The 26,447-nt window shown below is 40.9% G+C and overlaps 1 protein-coding gene across 5 annotated transcripts in view; it reads left to right on the top strand.

Annotated features, from left to right (window-relative positions):
* The window catches only part of CD226 (CD226 molecule), a 77,478-nt gene that overhangs the window by 19,613 nt on the left and 31,418 nt on the right, over positions 1-26,447 (top strand). The window contains exon 1 of one of the 5 annotated variants that reach the window (XM_070512878.1): positions 4,576-4,682. The exons of the other annotated variants lie outside the window; for them this stretch is intronic. Coding sequence (XP_070368979.1) covers positions 4,649-4,682 — 34 coding nt within the window. The 5' untranslated portion in view covers positions 4,576-4,648. Of the gene's footprint in view, positions 1-4,575; positions 4,683-26,447 lie in introns of those variants that run through there. 5 annotated transcript variants of the gene reach the window in all.

Consider the following 26,447-nt stretch of genomic DNA (forward strand, 5'->3'; position numbering starts at 1 on the left):
TATGCAAGATAGGTTTTCTTCCCTGTACTTTTCATTATTCAGAGTTCTTCTTCCAAAGATTCAAAACTTATGTAAAAACCCATTACAGTTGCCAGCACTTTGGTTCAGAAATTGCTGGAGCACTGCCCTGCTGCCCACTTGCTTTGTTGGGATTTTGTTCCATAACCACTCCTGGTTCTCGCTGTCTTTCTACCCTAATTTGTTCTTTTTAACACACACCCCTCCATCTCCCCCAGAGTCGGTACACATTGTTGTTTTGTGATCTATGCCTGATATCCTAACGTCAAAGTGGCTCTATTTCTACAATCTGTTTTCCCCTGCTGCTAATTCTCCTCATTGCTTTATTTCCTTATGTTCTTGGTTATTTTTAATCGTGTGCTGCTCATGGCTCTGCATAGAGCATTTCTGGGAGTTCTCTGAGACTAGGATGGGGAGACCTTCCTTCACAGATGAGGTGAGTCTTGAATTACTTTAAATGTAGGCTTTATGGAGCACCCATGCTATGGAATTTAGACTATAAATCCACATGAGAACTGACCTGTGCTTACAACTACTCAAGGATTTTCTTTCTCTCCCTTCATCTCCTGGGGATGTGGATGAGGGCAGGATTACTCTAGGTCATCTTCACCATGAAGGTACCTCCCCCAGACATCTCAATAGGGGGAGGGTCTTCCCTTCAATCCCCATCTCAGATAGACCCTGGCTTCGACACCCATGTTTTTGTATTGTGGAGGCTCAAAGTCAGAGTTCGAGTTTGCTTGGATTGGCAAGGTGTGCTCAGGGAAAAAGCAGGTGACTTCCATGCTATTTCTCTAGTTTCTCACTTTCTCTTAGATTTTTCCTGTTGATTCCTGTGTTGTCAGAGATTTGATGCTTTTAAGATTTTTAAAATAGTTTATTCCACATATTTAATTGTTTTTAACAGGAGGTTTACTACTAACAATTGAGCCTGATATTTGACTAGAAATGGAAATAACCAGATTTCTAAAACATAAATCCACCCCCCTAAATCTGTTCTGCTCCCAATCTTTTTCATGTGAGTCCATACCCTCACTTCTCAAGACCATAGGAGTCGTCTTTTATACCTTCTTTTCTCTCCTTCTTCACATCTAAGTGGCTAGACGTTCAAAATATCTCATCCATGTATCTCAGCCTATATTGCAAATCACTATTATCTCTCACCCCTGTGTATTTTTGAAAAAGTTTACTTATCATCCAGATGCTTTTACCTGAAAGTGTGATCTGAGTGACATAGCCCATCATCTTCCCAAAAGTACAATATCTGATGCCCAGGTTTTGGACTCTCCTCTAGACCTGGGAGGACTACGTTTCCAGTTGTCAGTGCTCTCAGTGCAGATATGGGCTGCCCAACCTCCTCCATTCTTGATTTCCTCCAGGTAAGGCGTGCAGTCTGCTCAGCCTCCAAGTTTCTGAGAGTGAGCTCAGACAATAGACTAGAGAGCAGGAAAGTTGGGAAATGATAGGGTTTCATTATATTTTGGAAGTTGGGTGTGAAATAGAAGGAGGATTCAAGAATGGCACCAGGTTTCCTCTTGGAATCCTGGGCAGATGGTGCTGTCATTTACTGAACTGGGGAGCAGGAGGTGAGAAGAAGGTCTGGAATAGGGCTGAGTGGTTTAGTTCTAGACATGCAAGTGAAGCTCTCTAGGAGGCAGGAGGATTTTTGAGTCAGAGCCCAAGAGAGAAACTGGGTCAGAGAGGTAAACGTGGTGAGGTCATGGGTGTGCACGAGTGTGCAGAGAGCTTTGGCTCATGAGCTTTTACATTAACGGCTTTCGGTTATTGAATGTTTCTTCTCTGGCAGCTCTGGGCAGAGTTCTAAAGGCTTTATATGGATTGTTTCATAATCCTCACCATACCTCTATGAAGTAGACAGTATTATTAATATGGAGTTTACAAAAATCATAACAGAAAGTGAAGGACAAAATATGGAAAGTGTAGGAAGAAAAAGAACTTAGCACACAAGAGTGACTTCATGAAACCAGATTAAGTGCACATGAAGAAATCAAGATGAAAGTGATGTTTTTAGACTCAGAGATGCCTCACTTCTATACCAGAGTTTGCAAACTAGTAGCCCCTAAGACCCATTCCATTTGACCAGCACATTCTCAGAAAATTGGAGATACTCATAAACATCTGGATTGACAACATTAATATTGACCTGAATTTTTTGCTTGACAGCATTTTCTAGGTGGAGTAGCAGCTGCCTTTTTATGAATAATACAATCTTGTGTTCTCCACAATCTCCACTATTTCCTATTGTTATACCTTCTGGCTTCAGTAATTTCTATTGTCTTCCTGGACCCTCTGGGAATTTGACTTTACCATCCTCATCGACTCAATTAATCCTCAATCCTCAAAAGTGCTACTGGAGTCCTGAGGTTTGATCCTGGTGTACATGCCAAGCTCATCCCTTTATGCATCCTTCTTTCAGCCAGACCGAGTTGTTTTAATTCCCCAAGCATCCTCTGTATTCATGAATTTGGTGTCTTTCCTTGTGCCTTTTCTTCCCCTTAAACACTCTTTCACTCTATATACTATTCATCCTTCAAGGGACATCTGAAGAAACATTGCCTCAGTCCTAGAATGGGAAACAATTTCTCTTTCTCCACTCCTCCAGATATTGTTTGTGACTCCCTTTTAGTTGAAGTTATGTCATCTTTCTTGTATTCCACCTAGTGGTTATCATGCCAGTTTCTTCACTGCCCCCTATCCCACCCCCCAGATCCTTCAATTGAGGGCAGGCTATATCTCTTTCTGCTCTCCATGATCCCGACAGTGTTGGGCACAGTGTTTTGCACTGAGCAGACTTGGCTCAATAAAACAGCAAAGGGATGGAGGTGAAGGGAGGGGAATGTTGCTTCCATAGGAAATCATCAGCATTAACCCCTAATCAGTACATAGGAAGGTGTTATTCCAAACACAATTAAGTGGAACAGAACATCCTCTTATGAGTACCTCTCAGGAAGTGTGAAGTACTTTCCTGGGTGGTAACAGTGGTTTATAGCACATTGTATGTAAAACATAGTTTGAAGTATTTTTTGGTATAGATTTATTTCCTTAAATAGCTTAATTATTTATACTTAGCTTTACTCTAAAAAATTAGAGGAGATGTTTTTCCCTAAATATATTCTTTCCATCAGGCATTTATTGAAATGAACCTACTACTTTTCTGCATATTTCATATCTTACTGAGATACTTTGGTAACTCATCCCATTAGTGTGTTATTTCACCCCAGAACAGCTTAGAGTCTTTTGCAAGGTTTTGCTGTGGATGTCTCTTAGCACATTATTTCTGAATGTATTAAGAGAGTTTAGTACACTATGTTCATAGAAGCGTTATTCACAATAGCCAAAATGTGGAAGCAAGCTGGATCTCCACCAAGGGATGAATGGATAAACAAAATGTGGTATATACACACGGTGGAACATTATTCAGCTTAAAAAAGGAAGGAAATTTTTGCACATGGTACAACAGAGATGAACCTTGAAGAGCATTATCCTAAGTGAAATAAGCCAGTCATGAAAGGACAAATACTGCATGCTTCCTCTTATATGAGGTCCCTAGAGTAGTCAAATTCATAGAAACAGAAAGTAGAAAGGTGGTTGTCAGGGGCTGGGGGTCGGGGGAATGGGGAGTTGTTTGATGAGTGTAGAGTTTCAGTTTTGCAAGATGAAAAGAGTTTTCGAGATTGTCTGCACTACGATGTGAGCGTACTTAACACTATTGAACTGTACACTTAAAAATGGTTACGACAGTAAACTTTATGTTACATATATTTTACCACCGTTAAAAATTATATATATATAATGGTGAGTTTATTTATTTATTATTATTTTTTCATGGTGAGTTTAGTTACGGGATTAATTCATTGGAGGGTTCGCTGTTAACAATTTTCTATTTAGAGAAATTCCTGCTATCTATTACTTTGCTTTTTGGCTTCATGACAGCAAGAACAAAGATGGATTTGTTGACAGAGAATTTTGAGTTCTGGAATCTGCTCTTCTTCTAACTAGTCCTGTGACATTTGGAAAGTCCCTTCATTTTTTTTGAGTTTCAGCTTAGTCATCTATAGAATGGGAATAATAAGGTGTACCTTATGGGCCAAGTTGAGAATTGAGGAGATAATGTATACAAGGCCTGTGAGAGTCCTTAGCACATAGAAGGTGCTTGGTACATGGTGGTTCTGTTGAATTCCCTTTCCATGTTCCATAAACAATTGAGTATTCTTGTTCAGCGTGAAAATGCAAGAGCTTTTCCTCAAACACAGATCTAGCAGTTACCACTCACCAGGCACTCCGTCAGGAACCAGAGATATTATAATGAGTGAGATGATATAGCTCCTGCCCTTATTTATATTATATACTAGTAGGGGAGAAAAGCAGATATTATATCACTGTATGAGAAGTGCTCTGATGGGGATAAATGCCAAGAGGGGGCTATGAGCCTTTAGGAAGACTACTGTTATTCCTCATTGGTCAACTTGTGGGAAGGGGTGTCTGAGCACTAAAGGAGGAGTAGGAGTTGGCCAAAGAAGGAGCAGGGTAGGTGTGTCCTCTGCAGTAGGAACAGCATGTATAAAGGTCCATAGAATAAGGAGAGAGTGTGAGGTATTTGAGCCTGGAAATGGAGTCCATCATCCTGAAATGTAAAATACGAGGTAAGGATGGGGACGGGGGAAGTGGAGAGGCAAGCAGGGGCCAAACACTACGCGGTTCTATGTGCTGGGGACTGAGAAGTTATTGAAGAGTTTGAGCAGGAGAGAGAGGTTAGATTGATTCATCATGTTTTGTACGGGAGCAAGACGGGGGCCGGGGGGCAGGCTGGGCAGGAGGCTGTTCTAGTAGTGCAGGCAGGAGAGAACGTTAACTGGTTTAGAATAGGCAATGGGGATGGAGCGTAGAACACATGTTTGAGAGAGATTTAGGAGGTAGAATTGACAGGATACAGCAACTAATTGAATGAGTGGGTAAGGGAAGAAAAATTTAGAGTCACTTCCAGTTTCTGAACTGTGGGAAGAAGGGAAGGAGCGAGTTTGGAAAGCGGAATATGCTTTGCAGTATCTGTGAATAGAAAGTGGAGGGAAACGTTTTGGAAACCTCAAGAAGTTGCGTCCCTTGGTTCTCCTTTGCCACGTCACTGCCTACTTAGGAAATTCCGGGGGGTGAGTTAGATATTCTTTTTCTTTGCAGAGATCATGCTGCAGTGCTCATCCTACTTCAGGTCTGGCTATGCACCAAGGGCTTGTTCCAGCACATTCTTCCAGTTTTCTAGACAGGAGTGAGCTCTGTGATGTTAATTTCTCGAGCTATCTAGAGTTCCCCATTTGGATGGCACCCATTGGAAAGATCCTTATTCTGAAGCGTGGCAGCCACTTGTAAATAGCAGAAATGCGCTTTGTCAAACAAGTTGGCTTCCAGCACCCACACAGCAACCTGGGTGGAGGCTCCCTGCTCCTGGGGAGAGCATTTTTGTCCAGTGTCAGACTTAGATCACGTGTTCATCATTTCTTTAAAGTAAAATGTTATGTATCTGTTCTAATGGAAAAATAAGGGAATTCTCTAATAGTTTGTTCCATAAAAAGGGAGCCAAATAATTCCTTGTGTCCTTATCATTCTTTTTTTATGCTCTGAAGAACTTTTGTTGTGTATGCTGTTTTCAAATGCTATCGTGTTGCTCTCACTGTTTTTTTCTCTTTGATATATTTAAAAACTTTCCAGCATTTATTCTGGGTTCTTTTGCAAGATGTTTTTCAAATACTCTTTTAGCCTACTCACTTATTTGTACTTCTGCGCTTTACCATTTTCCCCGTTGAACAGTCTTTTGGCGATAACTTCATCTGCTGTGGCTCTCTGACTTTGTCACGTTAACCATCAGGGGCTTGATTTTAAGCACCTCACCCTCTGGTCCTGCAGCATCTATTTTCCCTGGACTCTCAGAAAGGTGTTTTCCAGTAGTCTTGGGGTTTCTTTTGGGATTTTAACATTTTCAACTATGTCTTTTATTTTTTAACCAAAATATTTGCATTTTATTATCATTTCCATTTGTAACTATGTAAAATTTCCAGTGATTTTTATTTTGACTTTGCCTCTCTAGGTAGAATTGCCTTCAGTCATTTCCTTCATGACGAGTGCTTCAAAGTGCGTTAGGCATGTGTCTATCTCACTCCACAATGTGATATAAATTGCAACGTATTTTTATTTCTTGTGGATTCAGGAATCAGGTATATGTGTAATCCAAATGTAGTGGGTCCATAGCTTTTTGAGGGGGAATACAAGACAAGAGTGTAGATAAATTTGAGGAGTCCACCAGTTTAATTTTTCGGTCTGCTCCATTTTGCATAATATTTTCATCTTAGTTTTATGGTATTGGCTAGGTCTATAGCACAACCCAAAAAGCTACCGTCCACCTCGTAAAAATTTAAAGTTTCTGTGGCAGTTGTCTATTTAGACATGAGTTCTGTGTATGCTGTTCTTTATAAATGATGCTGTACCTGTCTTCTAGAAACAGGTTTTTAAAGTCTGGAGGCACAATACTCCATTGATTTTTATTGATTGCCCTCTTTCCACCCCGAATCTGGCATGTCACTTATATCAAGCTTGTCCTTTTTTTTTTTTTTTTGCAAGTTTCCCATTAATCTACTTAACTGTTTTAGGCCTCCAGAATTTGTGGAGATAAAGTTATGGATTTCTTTTGGTCAGTTTCCAGATAAGGAAGGGGACAGAGCCTTCACTGGGGAACAGTAAATTTTAAAAGAGGCCAGAGAAAATGGGGCAAGGCATGGAGAAAGGAAAAGGACTTTTTAGCAGTTGCTGCTAAGAGACTTGAAAAATCATGTGTTCAGCAGGTTCTAATTAGTCAAGACTGCGGTCCCCTCACCCGGCGTGCTGTCTTCCTGCCACCTGCCCCTCCTCTCCATGCCTCTAACTCTGACATCTCTCCCTACTTTAAAACTGTCTGCAGGTGGCATTGGGTGGACTGTGAAGGGCCCCATTCCCAGGCATCTGTCTTCAGCGCTGTGTGTTCTCAAAATGGCCTGGGTCTCAGTTTCCCCACTTTATGGAATGAATGGAGAGGCGAGTCCGATATTCTACTGAAGTCGAGCATTTCTTATCAGGTCTTGTGTTTTCAACATGAATTGCTCCTTTTACCCTAGTCTCTTTTTAGTGTAAAACGTTACAGACACGCATGAAACACTCAAGGACTTTCTTCTTGACAAATAAATTATTTCTCATTCCTTAGTAGGCCTGTCTCAATATTTGGAAAATAGTATTTGTCCTTCTTAGTCAGAACAAATGAAAAATTTTGCAATTTATTTGCCACATCTCCAATGCTAGTATAAAAACTTTCTGAATGTTTATTTTTCCAGCTTTGTGTACACCTCAGTGCTCCATTTAGTAAGTGATAACTTGCCATTTATCCTGGAGAATTTCTTCTGTTTGATGTAACTGGTAATAATGGGTAATAAAAACAGTGAGGATTCTTAGTACTTTCTTAAGTGTGGTTATCCAAAGACAGAAATGGGATTGTGTTTTTAATTTCTACACACACGCACACACAGCACCCAAACCAAACCAAAACAAAAAACCTGGAGGAAAGAAGTCTCTAATATAATAAGAATAAAGAATATGATGGAGGCAAATTATGCCAAACAACGTTGGATAAAATTCGGAGTGTCTAGGCCAGATGGTGTTTGTGTCCTTAACTTTGATTTTTAGTTACTTAAGTTGACTAATGAACAGATAAGTCACATAAGGTCATATTCAAAAGACAAGGTATGCGGGGGAGGCCCCACGTGTCTTCCCACCATGCACACATTATATTTGATGGGTACTCAATGGCTCTCTCTTGAGGGAGGGATTGCTAGCTTATTAATGATATTGGGTAGGGAAGGTAAAAAGATTGGTGCCCCCTTATATGGTTAAGAAGCCACTCCTGCCCTGGAAATGCTCCCTATCTAATGGCCAAATAAGATGTGTTAACGTCTAACAGAGATGTCCAGATGGAGAAATGATAGGGTGAAAATGGTACCTTTGCAGAGACGTTAGAGACGGCTTCACAGGACATCACATTCCAGGAGGTTTTCAGTGTGAATATAAGCTTTGGGGATCCCAGCAGACAGAACAGTATGAAGAAATACATGAAGGAGTAAACAAGAGAGTGAACGCATGAGGGCCTTGAGCGGCCAGGTGAGGATGGAGATTATGGCCTTGGATGGGTGTGGTGATGAAGTGATGAGGGCAGAGACAGTTTTAGCAACAGTTGTGCTCGAATGAGGCACTCCGGAGCTGGTTATATGTAGATGGGAAAAGGACAAATACACACAGCTGATTTACACTGTGTGTGAGATTACATTTTTATTTAAAGGACTCCAGAATTAGTCATTTATAGTTATCAGTGTAGGAGCCATGATTGCTATATGATATACATCTGTTATTCTAGTCCATAATGAGCCTTTGGTTCTTTCTATTGAGGAACTGAATTAAATTTCTGGGTTCAAATACTGACTTTACTTTTACTAACCACGACCTTTGTTACCATAGCTTTAAAGTGAGAATAATAGGACCAGCCCCAGTGGCCTAGTGGTTAAATTCAGTACACTTTGCTTTGGTGGCCTGGGTTCAGTTCCTGGGCGCAGTCCTACACCACTCTGTTAGCAGTCATGCTGTGCTTGTGACCCACATACTAAAAAGAATAGAGGAAGATTGGCACAGATGTTAGCTCAGGGTGAATCTTCCTCAGCAAAATAAAAAATAAAAAAAAATAAAATGAGAATAATAGCAATAGGACCTAAAACATAGGGTGGTTTTGAGATTCAATGAAATATTCCCTGGAAAGTGTTTATCACTCTAAGACAAATTTTAAGTACCTAGTATATATTAAATATTATTTTAATAATTGGCCAAAATAACCACATAAAGAAGAACAAACCAAAGTTTTCTTTTGAAGAAGAATTATGAGTACTGTGTAGAGTGAGAAAATCAGAGGACATATCTTTCATGAGGGTAAAAAGGACAAGAGTCAAGATTTTTCAAATAGTATAAAAATGAGGAAAGAGGTGCATTAGCGGGACAATAGCTTTCTATGGAAAATTCTTGTGTTTCAAAACACATGAAGTAGAGGTTCATAAATCTGAAGAACAAAGAGACAGCTACACCACCTTTTATCAGAGCCGATGGAGTGGCAGAAATAACTTCATTTGTGAAAGCTTTCCTAAGATAAGCGAAACAGTTCAGCTCATCTTCAGTTTTTCCCATTTCCTGTTTTGAATTTGAGCCTATGTGGAAGGAATGAGAACAGAAGTAGATGAAGAGAAGGGGATAGTTCACGTCCCTTAAGGTAACTAATTGATTCTTTTATGAAAGGACTTAATTTTTTAAATCCTCATGCGGTATCTGGTACTATTCAGCAAATTACTCATCTGGTTACTAGTACTTATGTAGCGGCCATGAGAAACAGTTCTTTTTGTTAGACTTGATAATCCTGCCTTGCATTGTTCAGCAAAATAAGATGAAAATATGCTTTGCCAAATGCCATTTATTTCACACAGAGATAATTTGCTTTGTCTCTTCAGCACGTATTTATTCTTAAAACTTAGATAATTTTCCTGCCTTCAGTTCTTTCAAAAAGTAGAGTCAGTAGCTTTCTTTTGCTACTAGGCATTGTTTGAAGAGTTTTATCTATCTTCCAGATGATCCTTTAAATATTGTGGTGAAAATGAAATGTTTTGTCTTATGTGATAAAATTCCTTTGTTCAAAACTTCTTTCACAATATTTTAGATATTCTTTGTAGCCACATAAAAGATCACTTTTTTTCCTCCGATGTTTGAAAAAACTCCCTAACAGCTTTTCTGGAATGTCTGAATTGCTCGAGTTTCTCCAATATTCTTCCTCACCTTGGCCATAATGGAAACAGAGAGGCCGCAGCCAGTTTTTGGTTATCCTTGAGCAATGAAGTGGCAAATTAGCTGAGATAATAGCCAATGCTCGTTTGATGCAGTGGTTGAAGCCTCTACTGTCAAAACACTTACGGTTTAAAGTTTTAACCTTTTTCTATGTTTGATGTTGCCCTCCCTTTTGCTCTTTTGTTTGGTTGCCAGATCTTCCAGCAGCTACACAATTTCTCAAATGCTCCTTTCTCTTTCAATTTCTTAACTTTGGGCAGGCTCTCCAGTACCTAGTGCTCCCTCTGATGGCTTCCTATGTCCGTATGGAGCACAGCAGCCAACTCACTCTTCCTGAAGTATCTCTATCCTGCCCCAGACATCCAGTCTACAAAATTCGGCACAAGTATATTGGCCGACATTCCAGGTCTTCTACCTTCCATCTGCATTTCCAAAGAATTCCCCATTTGCACCAGGGTGTCCTTAAGTATGCTTGAAGGTTGCCTGCCTACCTCTGTGGCTTTGCTCCAAGACTAGTCAAGACTTTGCTTCTCCACCTGGGATAGAACTCTCATGTTGCTTCCACCCTCACAGCTCACATCCCAGACTATACTGAGATGATCTGTTTCATTGTATGGCTCCCTTACTTGTTTATAAGCTCTGTGAGGACAGGGACCATGTCTGTTTTATTTCGCATTGTGTCCCTAGTATCTTTTCAGTCCTTCTCATATGTTAGGCCCTCACTAAATATTTTTAAACTGAATAAGTGATTGAAGCAAGTGACTCTTTTAGTAAGCTCCTCAGGGCAGGGGTAGGTCTTGCTCACACTTATATCCTGTAAATATTGCCTCACGAATATTTTTACGACAGATTCTTAAAGGTTGATTTACTTCATTGAGAGGAACTCCCCTCAATGTCGAAAACTATAAAACTGTGGTGTGTGGGGCGGTCTTGGCGTGGTCTGGTGCAGCATAGATCTTGTCTGGTGCTGTGGACAGTCAGGCTCAGTGAGGGTCTGACTCATTGACAAGGTTTGAATGCAGTGATTCTGGAAGTTATCACTCCCTTTTGCTCCTTTGAGAGTGAATCCAAACTACTCATATTTTCCTTCAGAACCTTCCCCCTGTTATCTCAAAGCATAATGATCAATGAACTAATTATTAGACTGGAACCTCAGTCTTTGATCCTTCCCAATGACATTTTCCCCCCAACAGTTGTATGAGGAATTAAAGTTATGTTCATACATATAACTCAGGACATTCCTGATGTTCTGGATGATGAAAGAGAGATGAAAGTAACAATCTGGGAAACTGAACTCAAAATATTGAGACAAAATTAGGTAAGAAAACATGTAAATCTTTCTGTTTTGTTTTTCAAAAATCAAGTATGTGAGAGGCATATCTTAGGAGTAGCATTGCGAATGAAGAGGTATATGTGGGTTAAAATATGGGCATAAAATGGGGGAGGGGTGGACCTAGTCTGAGGAGGAGAAATGATCCGGAAAAGCTTAACAGAAGAATCCACACCTGGCACCAAAGGCCAGAGGAAGCAGGCAGGGGAAGAATGGAAGGAAGGATGGTACTGGCGGAGGGGGTAACCTAGTCTAGGGTTCAAAGCCAAGACCAAGTGTATACTGTGGACTGGAGGACCTGAGAATAAGCTCAGGGGCAAGGTGAGTGGTGAAACCAGGGCCAACTGTGTGAGGCCTTGTAATATGTGCTAAGAAGTTTGAATTTTATCATAAAGACTTTGGGGATGCATTCAAGAATTTTGAGGTAGGGACTTACAGGGCCAGGTTGGCGTCTTACGAAGATTGCTCTGGCTATGTGATGGGGATGGATGGAAGTGAAGTAGGCATGAGTAGGAGAAATAATTACCAGGCTGTTGCAGTGACTCAGGGGAGAGGTGAATATAAGAACCTGTAAGAGTGGAATGCAGAGAAGTGGGTAGATTTAACGCTATTAGGGAGGAAGAGTGACTTGGAGGTGAGTTAGATGAGAGGGGTGGGCAGGGGAAGAAGTGATGACTGGCTTCTAACCATAGTAACAGGGCATGTGGGGATGCCACTTACCAAGATGGAGATCATCAGAAAGATATCATGTTGCAAAGGTTCAGAATTTACATGAAGAAAGTTATACCTTTATTTCAACATCTCTTAAAGCAAAATTGATAAGAATATAATGAATGCTTATTGGGCACACATACTGAGTTTCAGAGTCTTCTCCGGGCTTCTCTTGTATATGAAAGGCACTCAAAGTCTGGGTTCCTGCCCTTAGTAGGTTTAGACTTTAGTTGATGAACTATTTATTTGTTGCAGAAGATGAAGCTAGATCTTTAGTTCACTGGGAATGACTCATTAGAAAATATTATTTTGTAGTTTGACTCTTGTCTAAAAACCAAGAAAATATACTTTTTATATTACTCTATGAATCAAACATATCACTATTTCTAGTTGAGATGATAAATGTTTTGAGTCATAGCTTTCTGGAAAACATTTTATTTCAGACAGATTAGTCTGACAGCCTGTTTTTTTACCTTTCATTTTTAATTTTTTAAGGGGATATATTTCATTTTCGGAGTTGAAATAATATTTGAGGAGAGGGAAAGGGGGGAAGGCTGGATGGTCGATGTCACACTAAATTATTTTCTAGGGCTAGAGTATTCTTAAATCCTATTATTTAAAACTGAGTTTGCTTTCCTTATCTCATATGATTTGATAAGTAACTATGCACTAAATTACTCTTTTCCTGAAATATACAGTGAGGTTTTTGGTTTTATTTGTGGTTTTATTTATTTTGATTTTATTTATTTATCACAAACGACTCACAAATTGTCACCTTGGTGGTTATCTCTGGTTGCATAAGCCACCAGTGATTTATTTATATGCATCAGTTAGACACCTAATTTAAGCCTATGAGTAAATTATTTTTGCTGTTGAATACAATTGAATCTATTGATAGGCAAAAAAGATGCTTTATTCTTCTGTTACTCGACACAATATGTCTCTGAAATGAAATAGCCCAACTGTGATAAACGTCACCTTGATTGAAGCGCATTAGGGCATATTAGTAATTGCCACCACTGGCTCTGACACATCCTGTGATTGGACTCAGAGCCCCCAATTTTATGGCTTTTTGTTTTGTTTTGCTTTTAAAAGGCAAACCCATAAATGTGATAAATGTAATTCCAAGATAATGCAGTTAGGAAGCCATTACTGAAGGCGATTTGAGAGGAAAATGGAGAGTGTAAAATGATGACTTTAAAATATTTAAAATTATGGAGGTGGGAATTAAATTGCTGACTTTGGAGGGAAGTGTGTACCGGGTGAGGGAAATGGAAGTCATTCCTAATTTAGAGAAAGAGTTTACAACAAGATAGAGAAGCCAGGGAGATGGCAAATGTGGAGTTTAAATATTTCAACAGTAACCATTTCAATTAGTTTACACATTTGAAAAATGGCACGTAGCAATGGGACATACAAATTCATAAGAGGCGTATTTATCTAAGCTCTTTGTGACCTCGCTTCAAACAGTGTGTTTGAGAACTAACTGTAATATGAAAAAGAACTCTGTTTCTTTTTTCTACTTCATCTTTGCCTCTGGTATTTACAAGTTTAATGTGGCTCTTAGATGAATTCTAGAAAATGGAGAGCCACAGCATGGAAGAAAACACCTGGGGCCTTTGGTTAGTGACATTAACATTGGATCATTTATTAGATTAAAAACACATCATGCATATAAAAAATATGTACATCTTTGGTCATTTACTAAGATGCCTATACGTGTCTGTATATTTCTATTTATTCTATCACTAATAAACTAAAGCAGGTAGCAGTGATTCTGAACCCTATCAGATCCAATGTTCTCTTTCATAATAAATACTTTATAAATCCCTTTAACTATTTTGAAATCGTATTCATAGATAATAAAAACCACCTACACATATAATTTCAAAAAAACAAATATAATGCTCTAAGTGTAATATAAAGGAGAAACAAGAGAGTAATTTGTAATAGGGTACTCTGTCAGCCCTGGTGTCTAGTGGTTAAGATTCGGCACTCTCCCCTCCACAGCCCAGGTTCATTTTCTGGTCAGGAAACCACACCACCCATCTGTCAGTTGTCATACTGTGGCAGCTGTGTGTTGCTGTGATGCTGAAAGCTATGGCACTGGTATTTCAAATACCGGCAAGGTCACCCATGGTGGACAGGTTTGAGTGAAGCGTCCAGACTCAGACTAGGAAGAAGGACCTGGGTACCCACTTCTGAAAAAACTGGCCATGAAAACCCTATGAATAGCAGTGGAGCATTGTCTGGTATAGCATTGGCAGGTGAGAGGATGGCACAAAAGACCAGGCAGGGTTCCATTCTGCTGTCCACAAGGTTGCTAGGAGTCAGAATCCACTTAACAGCACTAAAAACAAAGTCTGTATTTTAGTATATAAATGTTCAGTCATTATTATGTGAGAAGACAAAATAAAGGAGGTGGTTAAATGTGCCGGCCTCCATTTAGAGTCACCATGAACCATGACTACCCATGCCATTGAAGGCTTGATTACCCTGAGTGGCATGGTCATCAATGATGCTATTTTCAAAATGAACAACTCCTGGTAAAGTTCTAATACTTCAAAGTAAAATTTTCCCCTGATTTAAACTGAACATGAATAGAATTCCTAAAAAAGTCAGGATTTGCTAAAACAGTTCAGAAATATTTTGTGAACTTTTTCTTGTACCAATTTACTTTCGGATGAGTCAAGACCTCTTGCATTATTAATTGTAATTCCTTTGAAGGTTGTTAGGTTTTGGCCCAGAACTCAAAACATCATCTTAAATATAGTAGGTCCTCAATTGATGGTTATTTGTGTGTTAGTTACCTTAGAGCGTGAACATCTCTAGTTTATAAGGAGTAACAGAATGACAGCTGGATGTAACCGAAATGGTTTTGGTTGTCATTCTCAATTAGAAGAAGGGCCAAAAGTCTGGTCTATCTTGCCCTTTCTTCCTTTTCTAATTTCTTTTGGTAGAAGTGCTTTTCTAAAAGAGCAATATGTAGGACCTGGCACAAATACCAAACTCTGCAGCTCTTCTGTGAGAAAACTGGAGACTGAAAGAGCCATTGCAGGGAGTTACCAACCACAGGTTCAAGTCAAAATTAGAAAATAAATATTTTCCCTGGGTCCATGAATATGATGAATATATTGATACAGGGTGTACATTGTGAGTTTCATTTCTTATAGTGGTAATGAACTTGAACTGAGCTCCCCTGGTTCTTCCTCGCATTGCAATACAATGATGTATTTCTACCAACTGGCTTTGTTTCCAGAAACTTCATTACGAGCAGTAGAAATTATAGAGGAGGGGTGGGATGCCAATTTCTTCCTCTCACACTTCGATAAGAAGCATCTTTGTTCCTCCCCTCCCCTTCCTATGAGATGATTTAAACTCTCCAATTCTCTTAGCCTGTCTGACATTCCTCCTTTTTCCCTTGGGCTGGTCCTTTGTTTGATGACATGCAGGCTGAGCATTTGACTAGGACACCTGCGCCCTAGGAGAAGCATTCTCTATCCACAGTGATTCCTCCTGCCTACGAGACGGTGCTGGCAAAGGAACCCCTTCTGCCTCCTTCTCAGCTGCTGTTGGCCCTCACCCCGCTCTCAGAATTGAATGGTAAATGACAGAGGTTGTCCCTCTAAGAGCAAGATACAGGTTTACCAATTTTGCTCTGAGGTGATCTACTTTTTTTTTTTTTTTAATATTTACACTTTAATGCATAAACATAGATTAATGAAATTCTACAGTTGCTTCAGGTAGCATTCCACTTTAGAAAATAAAGGGTTTGTTTTGTTTTCTGGTTGTGGCCAAGCCAGTCCTTTTTCCAGTTTGAGAAATGAGAAACTTAAATGGCAAAATAATCTGATCTGTGATCTGTGACAATAACAAATCCTTTAGGCTTATTTATCTCCTCAATTAAGGACTTGTTTTGTTTTGAAAGCTCTACGAATCTATTTTCTAAAGTGTTCCCATATTCCTTTTTCTTTCTATGATATCCTTGATGTTCTCCAGATCTCACTCTCTCCTTTCTCCACTGCCTTTGGAAAGGTCATGGGCCGGAGGCAGGGAAGATGCCCTAACAGATCCAGCTAAGATGCTGCTGGTGGATGATGGGCCAACCACGAAGGCACATCCCTGGAGGCAGCACACCCCCCCTTCTGGGGCTAGGGTTCTTTGCCCATCAGAGGTGATCTGTTCTACTTCTCTTAATAAGCAGAGTGTCATTTGTGTCTGGGAGTACCTTGTTCTAGTTATAAGAAACCAGCGAATTTAACTGCTTGTTGATCTTGGTTCCCCAGATTCTCTCCTCTGCCAGCTCCTGGTTGTGCTCTGTTGTTCTCCCACCTACAGCTGAGGTGACATAGAAATATATCAAATTTGTTACGCGTGATTAAGTTCAAATCCTGGCTCTTCCCCTTACTTCTCTCACCTCAGTTTCATTATCTTAAGATGATGCTAATAATACACACCTTCTAGGATTGTTGTTAATGCTGAAATGAAACAGTATTTGCAAAGCATTTAGCATAGTGGCATGCAGATAAAAAGTACTCTAGAAAGTACAGCTATTATTATTATTGGCTCAGACCTAGAGATTAGATTATTAGCATCCTTCTTGATAGGGACCAGGAAATATAGCCAAAGCCTCAGCAAATCAGGGGCGACAATTGTTCTAGCACTCGGTGAAGAGGATTTGTTTTATCCAGAATTTTAAAGAATGTTATAGTCTAGACATCTCAATCTAAAAATTTATAGAGTTTTATTTACCCTTTCTTACGACTAGGGAAGAAAAAGACCCGAATAGAAACAAAAAGCATAGAATGGGCAACATTTTAAAAGTAGCCAGTCATGTCAACGTGTCTGATTTTGGGGTCTCCCGGCTTTGCAAAACATCCTTCTCATAACAGGGCTCAGTCATTTTTATGTTGAGGTGAAGAAACTAAAGAAATACTTTGAATAAGTACAAGAAAGAAGAATTTACCACACGCAAAATAAAACTCAAGAAGTTCCCAGCTGAGAAATATGATTAGGAGACAGCTTTTCATGGATAAAGATTCTTTGTTCAGTATATTCATGAATAATCTCCATTTTATTTTGAGAAAAGACAGGCTTTTGAATTTTATGCCAAAATAGTTACCTCTTTATTTTAATTGAGTGGTTAGGAGATAAATGAAAACACCGTATGAGGGCCAGCTGAGTGTGGGGCAAAGAGCAGATGCCTTGGATTACATAGAGGTGAGAATCCTGGCTTCATTTTGAGTGGCACTGGGTGGTTTTTCAAACTGGTGTGTCAGCATCCTCACCTATAAAACTGGAGGCCCACTGACTTGTAGAAGAAGGTGAGAGCATGAATGGTGCTGCCTCTCTCTAGGAGCATCGATTTTAAGGGTGCTCCTGGCACAGCGTTTGGAGACACATCTATTTAGGGGCTATTTTCAATTTGTTTTGGTCCCCGCTTCCAAAAAGAAGAAGACAGTCTCTTAAGATGTGGTGGGCTAGGTGGCTTCTAATAACTCGTTATTCTAGTTGGATAAATGTCAGTATTGGGAGAAAAGATACTGGAACTCTGCAGCTTATGTTAATCCACTCTGTCCTTTGCCCCTTAGTCAAGGCCAAGACTGAGAACTCAGCACCTTCTCCAGCGCCCCAAACCTAGCTCACTGAAGCTTCCCCTGAATTTTATGACATTTATTACTTACTTTAAAAAATAGGACTAACTTGTCCTCAATGTAGACATGTCTCAAAAGAAACAGAGACACTTGTATTTTTAGTTAACAAAATGTTGGGCAGTTTCCTAATTACCATCATTTCCTGTATACTGGTTTGTTGTGCTAACTCACTTCACCACACCCAGTTTGTATTCACGACTGTGCGTCCACCCACAACTCATCATCAGCCCTCTTTCCTGACCCACTGCAGTCCCATCGCTCCCATGGTATTTACTCAGTGTTCCTTATATCACTCAAGAGGGTATTGCAAAACATTCCTTCTGCTCCACCATCTGTCTTGTCTCCCTTATAGATTCCCAAGTCCCAGGCCCCTTTCTATAAACTTTTTAGTTTGGAATATTTTTAGGTTTACAGAAAAGTTGCAAGGATAGTACCGAAAGTTCCCATGTGCCCTTTACCCAGTTTCTCCTTGTTAACATCTCACATCGCTGTGCTATATTTGTTAAAACAAAGAAACCGAAATTAATGTATGGCTGTTAGCTAAGCTCCAGACTTTATTTGGGTTTCACCACTTTTACATCAATGTCCTCTTCCGGTTCCAGGGTCCAGTCCAGGGCACCACGTTGTATTTAGTTCTCACGTCTCTTCAGCCTCCCCTGGTCTGTGACAATTTCTGTCTCTCCTTGGTTTTCATGACCTTGATAGTTTTGAAGAGTACTAACCAGGGATCCTGTACAGTGTCTCTCACTTGGGGTGAAGTGCTTTTCTCATCACATCATATCAGGGGTTCCTGATGTCCACACTGGGGATGTTGCTTAACCTGTCCATTGTAAAGTCATTATTCTTTCTTTCTACATTCTAGTCTGGACCTGAGCCACCAAGTTTAGCCCACCCTCAAGGGAGCTCCTCCTCTTTTCAAAATAATTACTTACACAATGTACCAAGAATATCAAACCAATATTTACAGAGGTTTTAAAGCATATAAAACAAATAAATGAAAGAGCTCTCATTCTTCTGTTTCATTTTCCCATTTCCTGTTCAATTCTTATTCATAGGCACACACATTTTATGACTGTCAGGGAAGTGTAGATATCATCGATACTTTTTTTGTCTTTACACTATATCATAAACATTTCCAACACTGATACACTGATCTCTTTATTTTTCATAATCCACCTAGCCTTATTGTGTTGCTGGACTTTTTGATTATTTCCAATATTCACTATTTCAGCTAATACTTGATAGCCATCTTCATACACATAATGCTTTTAAAAAATTATTTCCTAGGATTGATTTGTAGACATTTCCTCTGACTTATAAACAGCACAAATTGAGCGCTGAACAAATATATTCTTATTTCCTTTAAATGCCATACCTCTTTGTTTTATATATATCCAAAATTTCCTTTAAAATCTCAATACATGACATGGGCACTCCTTGTTTTCCTCATGCTGCCAATTCTTTCTGTCTCTTTTCTGGACAGATCCCATCATTACAGCTACCCTGGCCAGCAGCCACGCTTGCACTGGTTTTTCAGTAGTGTTACATTTTTCACTTGAACTTCATTGTAGCTTGAACTAAATGATTTCAGCCTCTCCTACCTTAGAGGGTTGTGAGAAATGTTGTCGATCTTGCTGTGGTTTGAAAAAGCACCTGGAGCTCTTTGCAGAGAAGGTATTAAAGCCATAAATACTGCAGTTCTGGTTGGTGCTCAGGGGCTGTGCCAGGAAGGACAGCTTCTGTGTGTGCTTCCATTTGCCAAACCTGAGAATGAAGACCTGAACTCACGGAAGACCTGGACCGGAAAATATTACTTCAGGTTCCTGGGAGCATCTGCTAAATTTATAACACATTGTCATCTTCAGAGATGGTTCTTATCCATTTATTCCACAACATTTATCGAGCAGCTTAAGGTGCCTGTGCTAAGATTCAGACATATTGCAGACACACCATTTTTGAGTTGATGGTTCCATAGGGCAGGGATAAATGATAACAAATAAAAGACAACACAATAGAAGTCATAGACATAAAACAGAGGTGAGTGAGAGTGGTCAGCCTAGCTTAGGATGAGTAAGAAAATATTTCCTTCAAGTTGGTAGGGTCACAGTTGAGTTTTGCAGGATACATAGCAATTTTCCGGGAATGAGGTTGAAGGAGTAGATGAAGTCATTCCAGGAGAAGAGCTGACTTATGCCAGATCACAAAGGTCAATATCGTTCTTGGGGAAACGAGAGTGTAAGGTAGATTCTAGCAGGAGACAAAGGCAGGGGTGAAATCATCAAGGATTTTGCTAAAGAATGTGAACTGTGTCCTGTGGTAGCAACAGGAAACAGCTGAACCTTTAAGCAGAGACTTGCAGGGTCAGATCTGCACTTCAGCTGCATAGCTTCGGATGCATTTTAGATTGGAGGGAAAAAGGGCTAGAATTTGTGAGATCATTTGGGCAACTATCTTAATAGCCCAGTTGAAGACACATGGGAAATCTCTGATAAGTCAATCATATGTTCATCCTGCTGGATTAAAGGTCTTTCTGCTGTACAGATTTCTCTGATGTCAAGCTTGACTGCCACAGGTGAAATAAATGAATTAGCAAGTATTTACTGACCATCAAACACGTGCAAGATATTATGCAAAGTGTTTCTAGAGATTAAGTACAAATCACGGTACAATTACCTTGAAAACTTTCGGAACACAGTGGAGTAACTAGCAACATGCAAATATTTTTAAAATTATTGCTGCCTCCAAGGAGCTCAGCATAATTGAGAAAAGCAAGGTACACCCACAAAAACAGAAAACACAGCAGTTGATATTTTGCAAGTGCAGTAATTTGTTAGACACAATTATACAGAAGTGTGGAAAGAGTAAGTGCTGTCGGACTCAGAGGCGGAGGGGTTGCTGTGGGCAGGGTGAGCACGGCCTGCGAGAGGAGTAGATGAGCCGAGCCTTGAAAGGATGGAAGAACCGACAGAGAGTGAAAGCCGGCTTACCCGTGAAGACCTTCGGCTGCCTCGCATGGGCAGTCCTGCCCGCACACGGGTGTAAGTGCAAATTCTAGGGTCCAAGTAAAATTTGGTGAAGTTCCGGAACTGTGTCTGCCTGAGGTCGCATTCTCCAGAAGCAGTCCCCGAGAGGAGGGCAAAGGGGAAAGGGCCGTGTTAGGAAGTGTTCTCTGGGAAGTCCACTGGGGAGCCGGGGTTGGACAGGAAGGAGGCCTGGCACAGTGACTGAAGGTCACCTGCAGAGGCGCTGAGGGGTCCAGATCAGGGCCAGAGGCCCCACCCCTGCTAGTCATGGGTCAGGGCTTCCTGGGCGGAAATTGCCAGGCAAGCAGATTCTCAGTTCACTGCATTGCGGGGACTGTTGGGAGCTTAATCCTGGCGAAGGAGCTGATCTGTCAATTCTCCCCATTTGTAGTTTGCCTTTATCTCTTAGAGAGAACGCAAATGTTGTCTGAAAGTCTGAGCCCCCAAGAAACCCTGGCCTTTCTTAACTGTGGCCAGATACAGCATATTTCACTAAGTAAAACAGGGCTCACATTTAGATTTTCAGAAGAGAGCTTGAGTGAATTTTTAGCTCGCTTTCTTTAAATACTGTTGCTATTACTGACGTGATTTTTGCAATGCTGAACCAGACCAGAAGGCCACGCATTCCTCTTGCCTTAGATAAAGTGTCTTCTGTTTCAGAGGGGATGTGTTTTGCCTGCAGAATTTTGCAGAAATTGCTTTCCAATTTTTCATAGTAATTTTAATTGGATGTGGACCCCTGATTTTCTGAGTAGTGTGTTTAAAAACTCTGTTTTGGAGCCAGCCCTGATGGCCTAGCAGTTAAAATTCCGTGTGCTTGGCTTCAGCTGCTGGGTTTGGGTCTTGGCACAAAAACCACAACACTGGTCTGTCGGGAGCCATGGTGTGGCAGTGGCTCACACAGAAGAACTTAGAACCATCTACTGGGGCTTTGGGGGGGAAGAAAAAAGGAGGAAGATTGGCATAGATGTTAGTGTAGGGCAAATCTTCTCCTGAAAAAAAAACTTGGTTTGCAATTCAGTTAATTTTATTAAATCTTTCCATGGCAGTTGAAGCAGGCAATTCTTCAAATATGTGTTGAGATACTATGTGCATGATCCGCTGTGGGGTGTGCATGTGTCATTTCTCCTTTTCCAATTTTTGGCATTATATCAATTGCTTCCTAGTCATTTTTCACATATTATTCATCAGAAATTCTACTTATTTGTTCTTCATAAAACCAACTGGAAATAATTAAGAAATCTAACAAAATAGATACTAAAATAAACAAATAGTGACGTGGGCAGAAAATGTGGGGAGAGAAAGGAAATTGAACACGGAGTGGATGCTCTAAATGCACAAAGCTTAGTCAAATATCTTGATTTTGGTGTTCTCAGCAGATTTTCTTTGGGCAAATAACTTTGCATTTGTCAGAGAACCTTTGACAGGACTTGGTGAGCCCAGAGTCAGCCAACAGCATGGCTTCTACTTGACTGAGAACCAAACTCACACCTTTCCATCTCAGGGTTTCTGTGGACACTGGGCCTCCATGGGGAATTTCTAGATGCTCCGTTTGTGCAATGACTGGTTATGAGTCTCTCTACCAACTCAGAAGTGTGCCTTGTTTGTCTTTATATCAATACTCAGTAATCTTTGTTGAATGACTGAATGAATGGCAAAAGAGGTAAAATTTTGTCGCCTCCTCTTTGTAATCTAACTTCCTGCTTAAGTCTCCCACCCGACTGTGAACTCGCAGACACTCTCTCTACTTCTCTACCTTTTGCTCCCCAGGAGCACTGTGGCCTGTGACAAAGCTGGCTCCAGGCTCACCTCAGTCCCCTTCACTCCGCCAGTTTATTCCAGGCCACTCGCCTGTGGGAACCTGCTTCCTTTCCTTCCACTTGGAAAGCGATCTAATGGACGATTTCACACTAATGTGTTGGTGCCTGCCAGGAGCTAAGGTTGTTATGTGCATTTTAACAAGGACAGCTAAAGAAATTGATTTCTAATTATAGGATCTAAGGCATCATAAAATAAGCTATTTAGGAACAGAAGTTTCCTGGGAGCCTGTGTTGCCTCTATGGAATCCAGCCCAGTTTCAGGGTAGCAAGGAAAACTCTGAGTATCATGTGTAGTCCCTTCACACCAATAAGGGGTGGGATGGCAGCCCTGGCACAGGGGCAGCTCCCTGAGCCTCCTGCCCAGGGGGGACTCCCTTCCCTGCCATCCACTAGATGGGTGCCTTATCTCCCGGTCATCAGTCATGAGGGCTAAAAGCGTTAGCACATGTAACGCTTTTAAAGCTGGCACCTAGTAAGGACACATTCAAGGTTTATTATTTTGCTTTTAAAATATGTTGAGGGGCCGGCTCCGTGGCCGAGTGGTTAAGTTTGCGCGCTCCGCTGCGGCGGCCCAGGGTTCGGATCCTGGGTGCGGACATGGCACCACTTGTCAGGCCACACTGAGGCGGCGTCCCACATCCCCAACTAGAATGACGTGCAACTAAGATATACAACTGTGTACAGGGGGAGGTTTGGGGAGATAAAGCAGAGGAAAAAAAAAAAAGATTGGCAACAGTTGTTAGCCCAGGTGCCAATCTTTAAAAAAAAAAAAATGTTGAAAATGTTTAAAGTATATGAGACAAAATGCTTAACATCTTCTCCAGTGGCGATTCCCCAATGCAATCTATCCTCTAGGACAGGATGATTAGGGTTGGGCTTAATCTTTTGATTCTTTTTCTGTAAAACTCTGCCCTGCAGAAAGTCTACAATGAATTTCCAAACTAGGAGGCCAACCGCTAACATTTTAGTAGAAAACAAGCCAATGCTCCTGGGCTGTGTTGTCATCTTTCGATTTTACAAGACCTCAGAACTATACTATTGAAAATTCTTAAGTTCCATGAGTCATTTATTTTTCCGGTTGGGAGAAACTGAAGAATTGCTCAAAAGTTAGACTTTCTCATGTGCTCAACAGACCTCACGGTGCTGACTTAAATAAAAAGCGTTGTTCTCGTTGCACCATGACAGAGAGATTGAAACTTACTTTTTAACAATTAAAACCTTCGAGCAAAAGTTACAGCCTGAGGATCCATGGTCGCCCTTCAGACAGACATTCTCAAGCTTGGGGGACGTGCCTGCCTGATTCTAGCTACCTCTTTCATTTGAACAAACGGCCTTGCTCGGCCTGCCTCTGTGATGCCTGTGTCAGCTTCTGTTTTTATCTCTGAATGCTGCTCTCTTTCTGCCCGCTTTATCTATGCTTTTCAGTCAAGCAATCTTTTAGCTTATTTTTATCTTGTTTGATTCCTTTACCTTTTATCTGCACTTTAAATGAAGGACAGAGAATGGCAATCTGTGGGGAGGGGGGTTGTGAAGACCACTGGTTTCCCTAATCAAGTGGCCTTGCTGCTTCTGACTGGTTCTGGTGGATCCACAATGTATCGGAAACATCAGCCGGATGAAGTGCTAACCCCCAGTGTTACTTTGCTAGGGTTGTTATATGAAGGCGCCACAGATGCGGGCCTTACACAACAGAGATTTATTGTCTCACAGATATGGAGGCTGGATGTCCAAGACCAAGGTGTCAGCGGGATTGGTTCCTTCTGAGAGAGTGAGGACAATCTCTCCTGGCTTCTGGTGGTTTCTGGCAGCCTTTGGCATGCTTGGGCTTATGGATACCTCACCCTGATCTCTGCCTTCATCTTCACGTGACGTTCTCCTTGGGTGCCTGTCTGTGTCCCAATCTCTCCTTTTTATAAAGACACCAGTCATGTTGAATTAGGGCACGCTCTACTCCTCAGTGACCTCATCCTAACATAGTACATCAGCAGTGACCCTATTTCCAAATAAGGTCACGTTCTGAGGTGCTAAGGGTTAAGACTTCAACATGTGAACTTGAGGGGGACACAGTTCAACCCATAGCACCCCCAAACATCATCTGGGAACTTTCCAGCTTTTTAGAGAAGTGCTGTCCACTACTCTCATTGCCTTCTACGTTTGAAATAATCACACAATCACACAGTCATCCTGGGGGAGCAACAAGGAGTTGACAGAGTGGTCAGGAGTGTGCAGTGCGCACAGCTTCCTGTGAGTGCCGTGTTCTAGGTTAAAGGCTGCCGTTTGCTCCTGTTTTGCTCTCCATGAAGTTGCTCGACCCCTCTGTTCAGTGGCCACCGTGACTGCCTTCCTCCTGTTTTGTCCGTCACAGGCAGAGCTCGGAGGGAGGCACAGTCATTCTTGGGAGATGCAGCCTTTTGGGTCTGTGCTCCCTCTTCTGTCCTCAGGACACCGTCCCACACTGCATGCCCTGTGAGCATCAGCAGTGACATTTCCCCGCTTCCTGAACCTTGCTGCCTGAAAGTGACTTGGAATTTCTGTCTCTGTTTCTCTTGCTTGCTTTTTTTCTTTACTTTTGTTTATTTATTATTGAGGTATAATTGACATATAGAATATAAGTTTCAGGTGTACAACATAATGATTCGCTATTTCTATATATTGCGAAATGGTCACCACAATACGTCTAGTTATCGTCACCATACATAGTTACAAAATTTTTAATTTTCTTGTGATGAGAACTTTTAAGATCTACTCTCTTAGCAATTGCTTTCTTATTTTTGAGATCTTTATCCCAGGTCACTTTAGAATACTTCCTTAGTCATCATGAGGTCAGCATTTTATTTTGCATTTCTATGGGACACTTTATATTTGAGAGTTTTTAGAAAAGTTCTCCGTGGAGTGCACATGTAGTCTAGGCACACTTGGGAATACATGAAGCTACTGCTACTATGACTTCTAATTAGCTGCTGTAACAGTAGTGCTCCTGCAGAGTGCTTAGGGCAATTCTGTTTAATTTTTAGCCTATTTTAAATACCATAAGAACAAATTATTGCCTCATGCTTTAGAAACCCTGGGGAGAGGTCTAACTGAGCAGGGGCTATGGGTTTGGACTTCATCTGCACATAAGAGATGGTTGAAAGTTGAGAGTATGTGAGATTACCCAGGGATAGTGAGTGGAAGGGGACGAGCAATGGAATCCCGGGGGAACAATGACATTTTAAAAGAACAGCAGAAAAAAGACCCCTCATGGAGACCGCGGAAGAGGTCAGAAAGGAGAGAGGACAAGCAGGAAAGTGCAATGTCTCAGAAGCCAAGGAGTTTCCAGGAGGGTGGGACACCTAGAGCTCAAGGTCAAGAACATCGATGACTTTTGTAGTGTTGGAGAATGGTGGAAATGGTGCCTCATTGCGATGAAACACACATGAGAAATGAGGAGACAGAGTGAGAGGAGCAGCATATTCCTTCAGGAATCTTGAGTAAGTAGCGAAGAATAGAGAGGGATTGGATGGCACCACAGCGTCCAAGGTAACGACTTTCAGCTGGGGGAGAGAGATCCTATTTAGAGCTGAGGAGTTCTGAGTTTTCTGTATTCCCATGGATTGCTTGCCAGGTTGTCATCTGACACATTTCTCTGCTCTTTGCGCTTCTGTAAATTGATAATTAGATGTCGAGGCTTGATCAGAGTTGGGTTGGATTGTTTTGACGAGGCTATTACTTCCAAGGTGGCACTGTGGAGACATGAGTACTTTTTTGTGAATTTGCAGACAGTGATGATCGTTGCCTAGAACAATTAATTCATTTAGGCATTACAAATATGATTTTAAACACATTTCTTAATATTAGAAGTATTATGGAGGTAAATGCCCCACAAATCAATGGATACGCATTGCGTGTTGACTGCCAAGTGAAATTGTAAATTAATTTTTTATTTGAAAAACATCGGTTGACTTCTCTACTATATGCCAAGCACTGTTCTAGGTCCTAGTCA

This window comes from Equus asinus, chromosome 7 (assembly GCF_041296235.1).
Source record: "Equus asinus isolate D_3611 breed Donkey chromosome 7, EquAss-T2T_v2, whole genome shotgun sequence".
In the NCBI taxonomy this organism is placed as follows: Eukaryota; Metazoa; Chordata; class Mammalia; order Perissodactyla; family Equidae; genus Equus; species Equus asinus.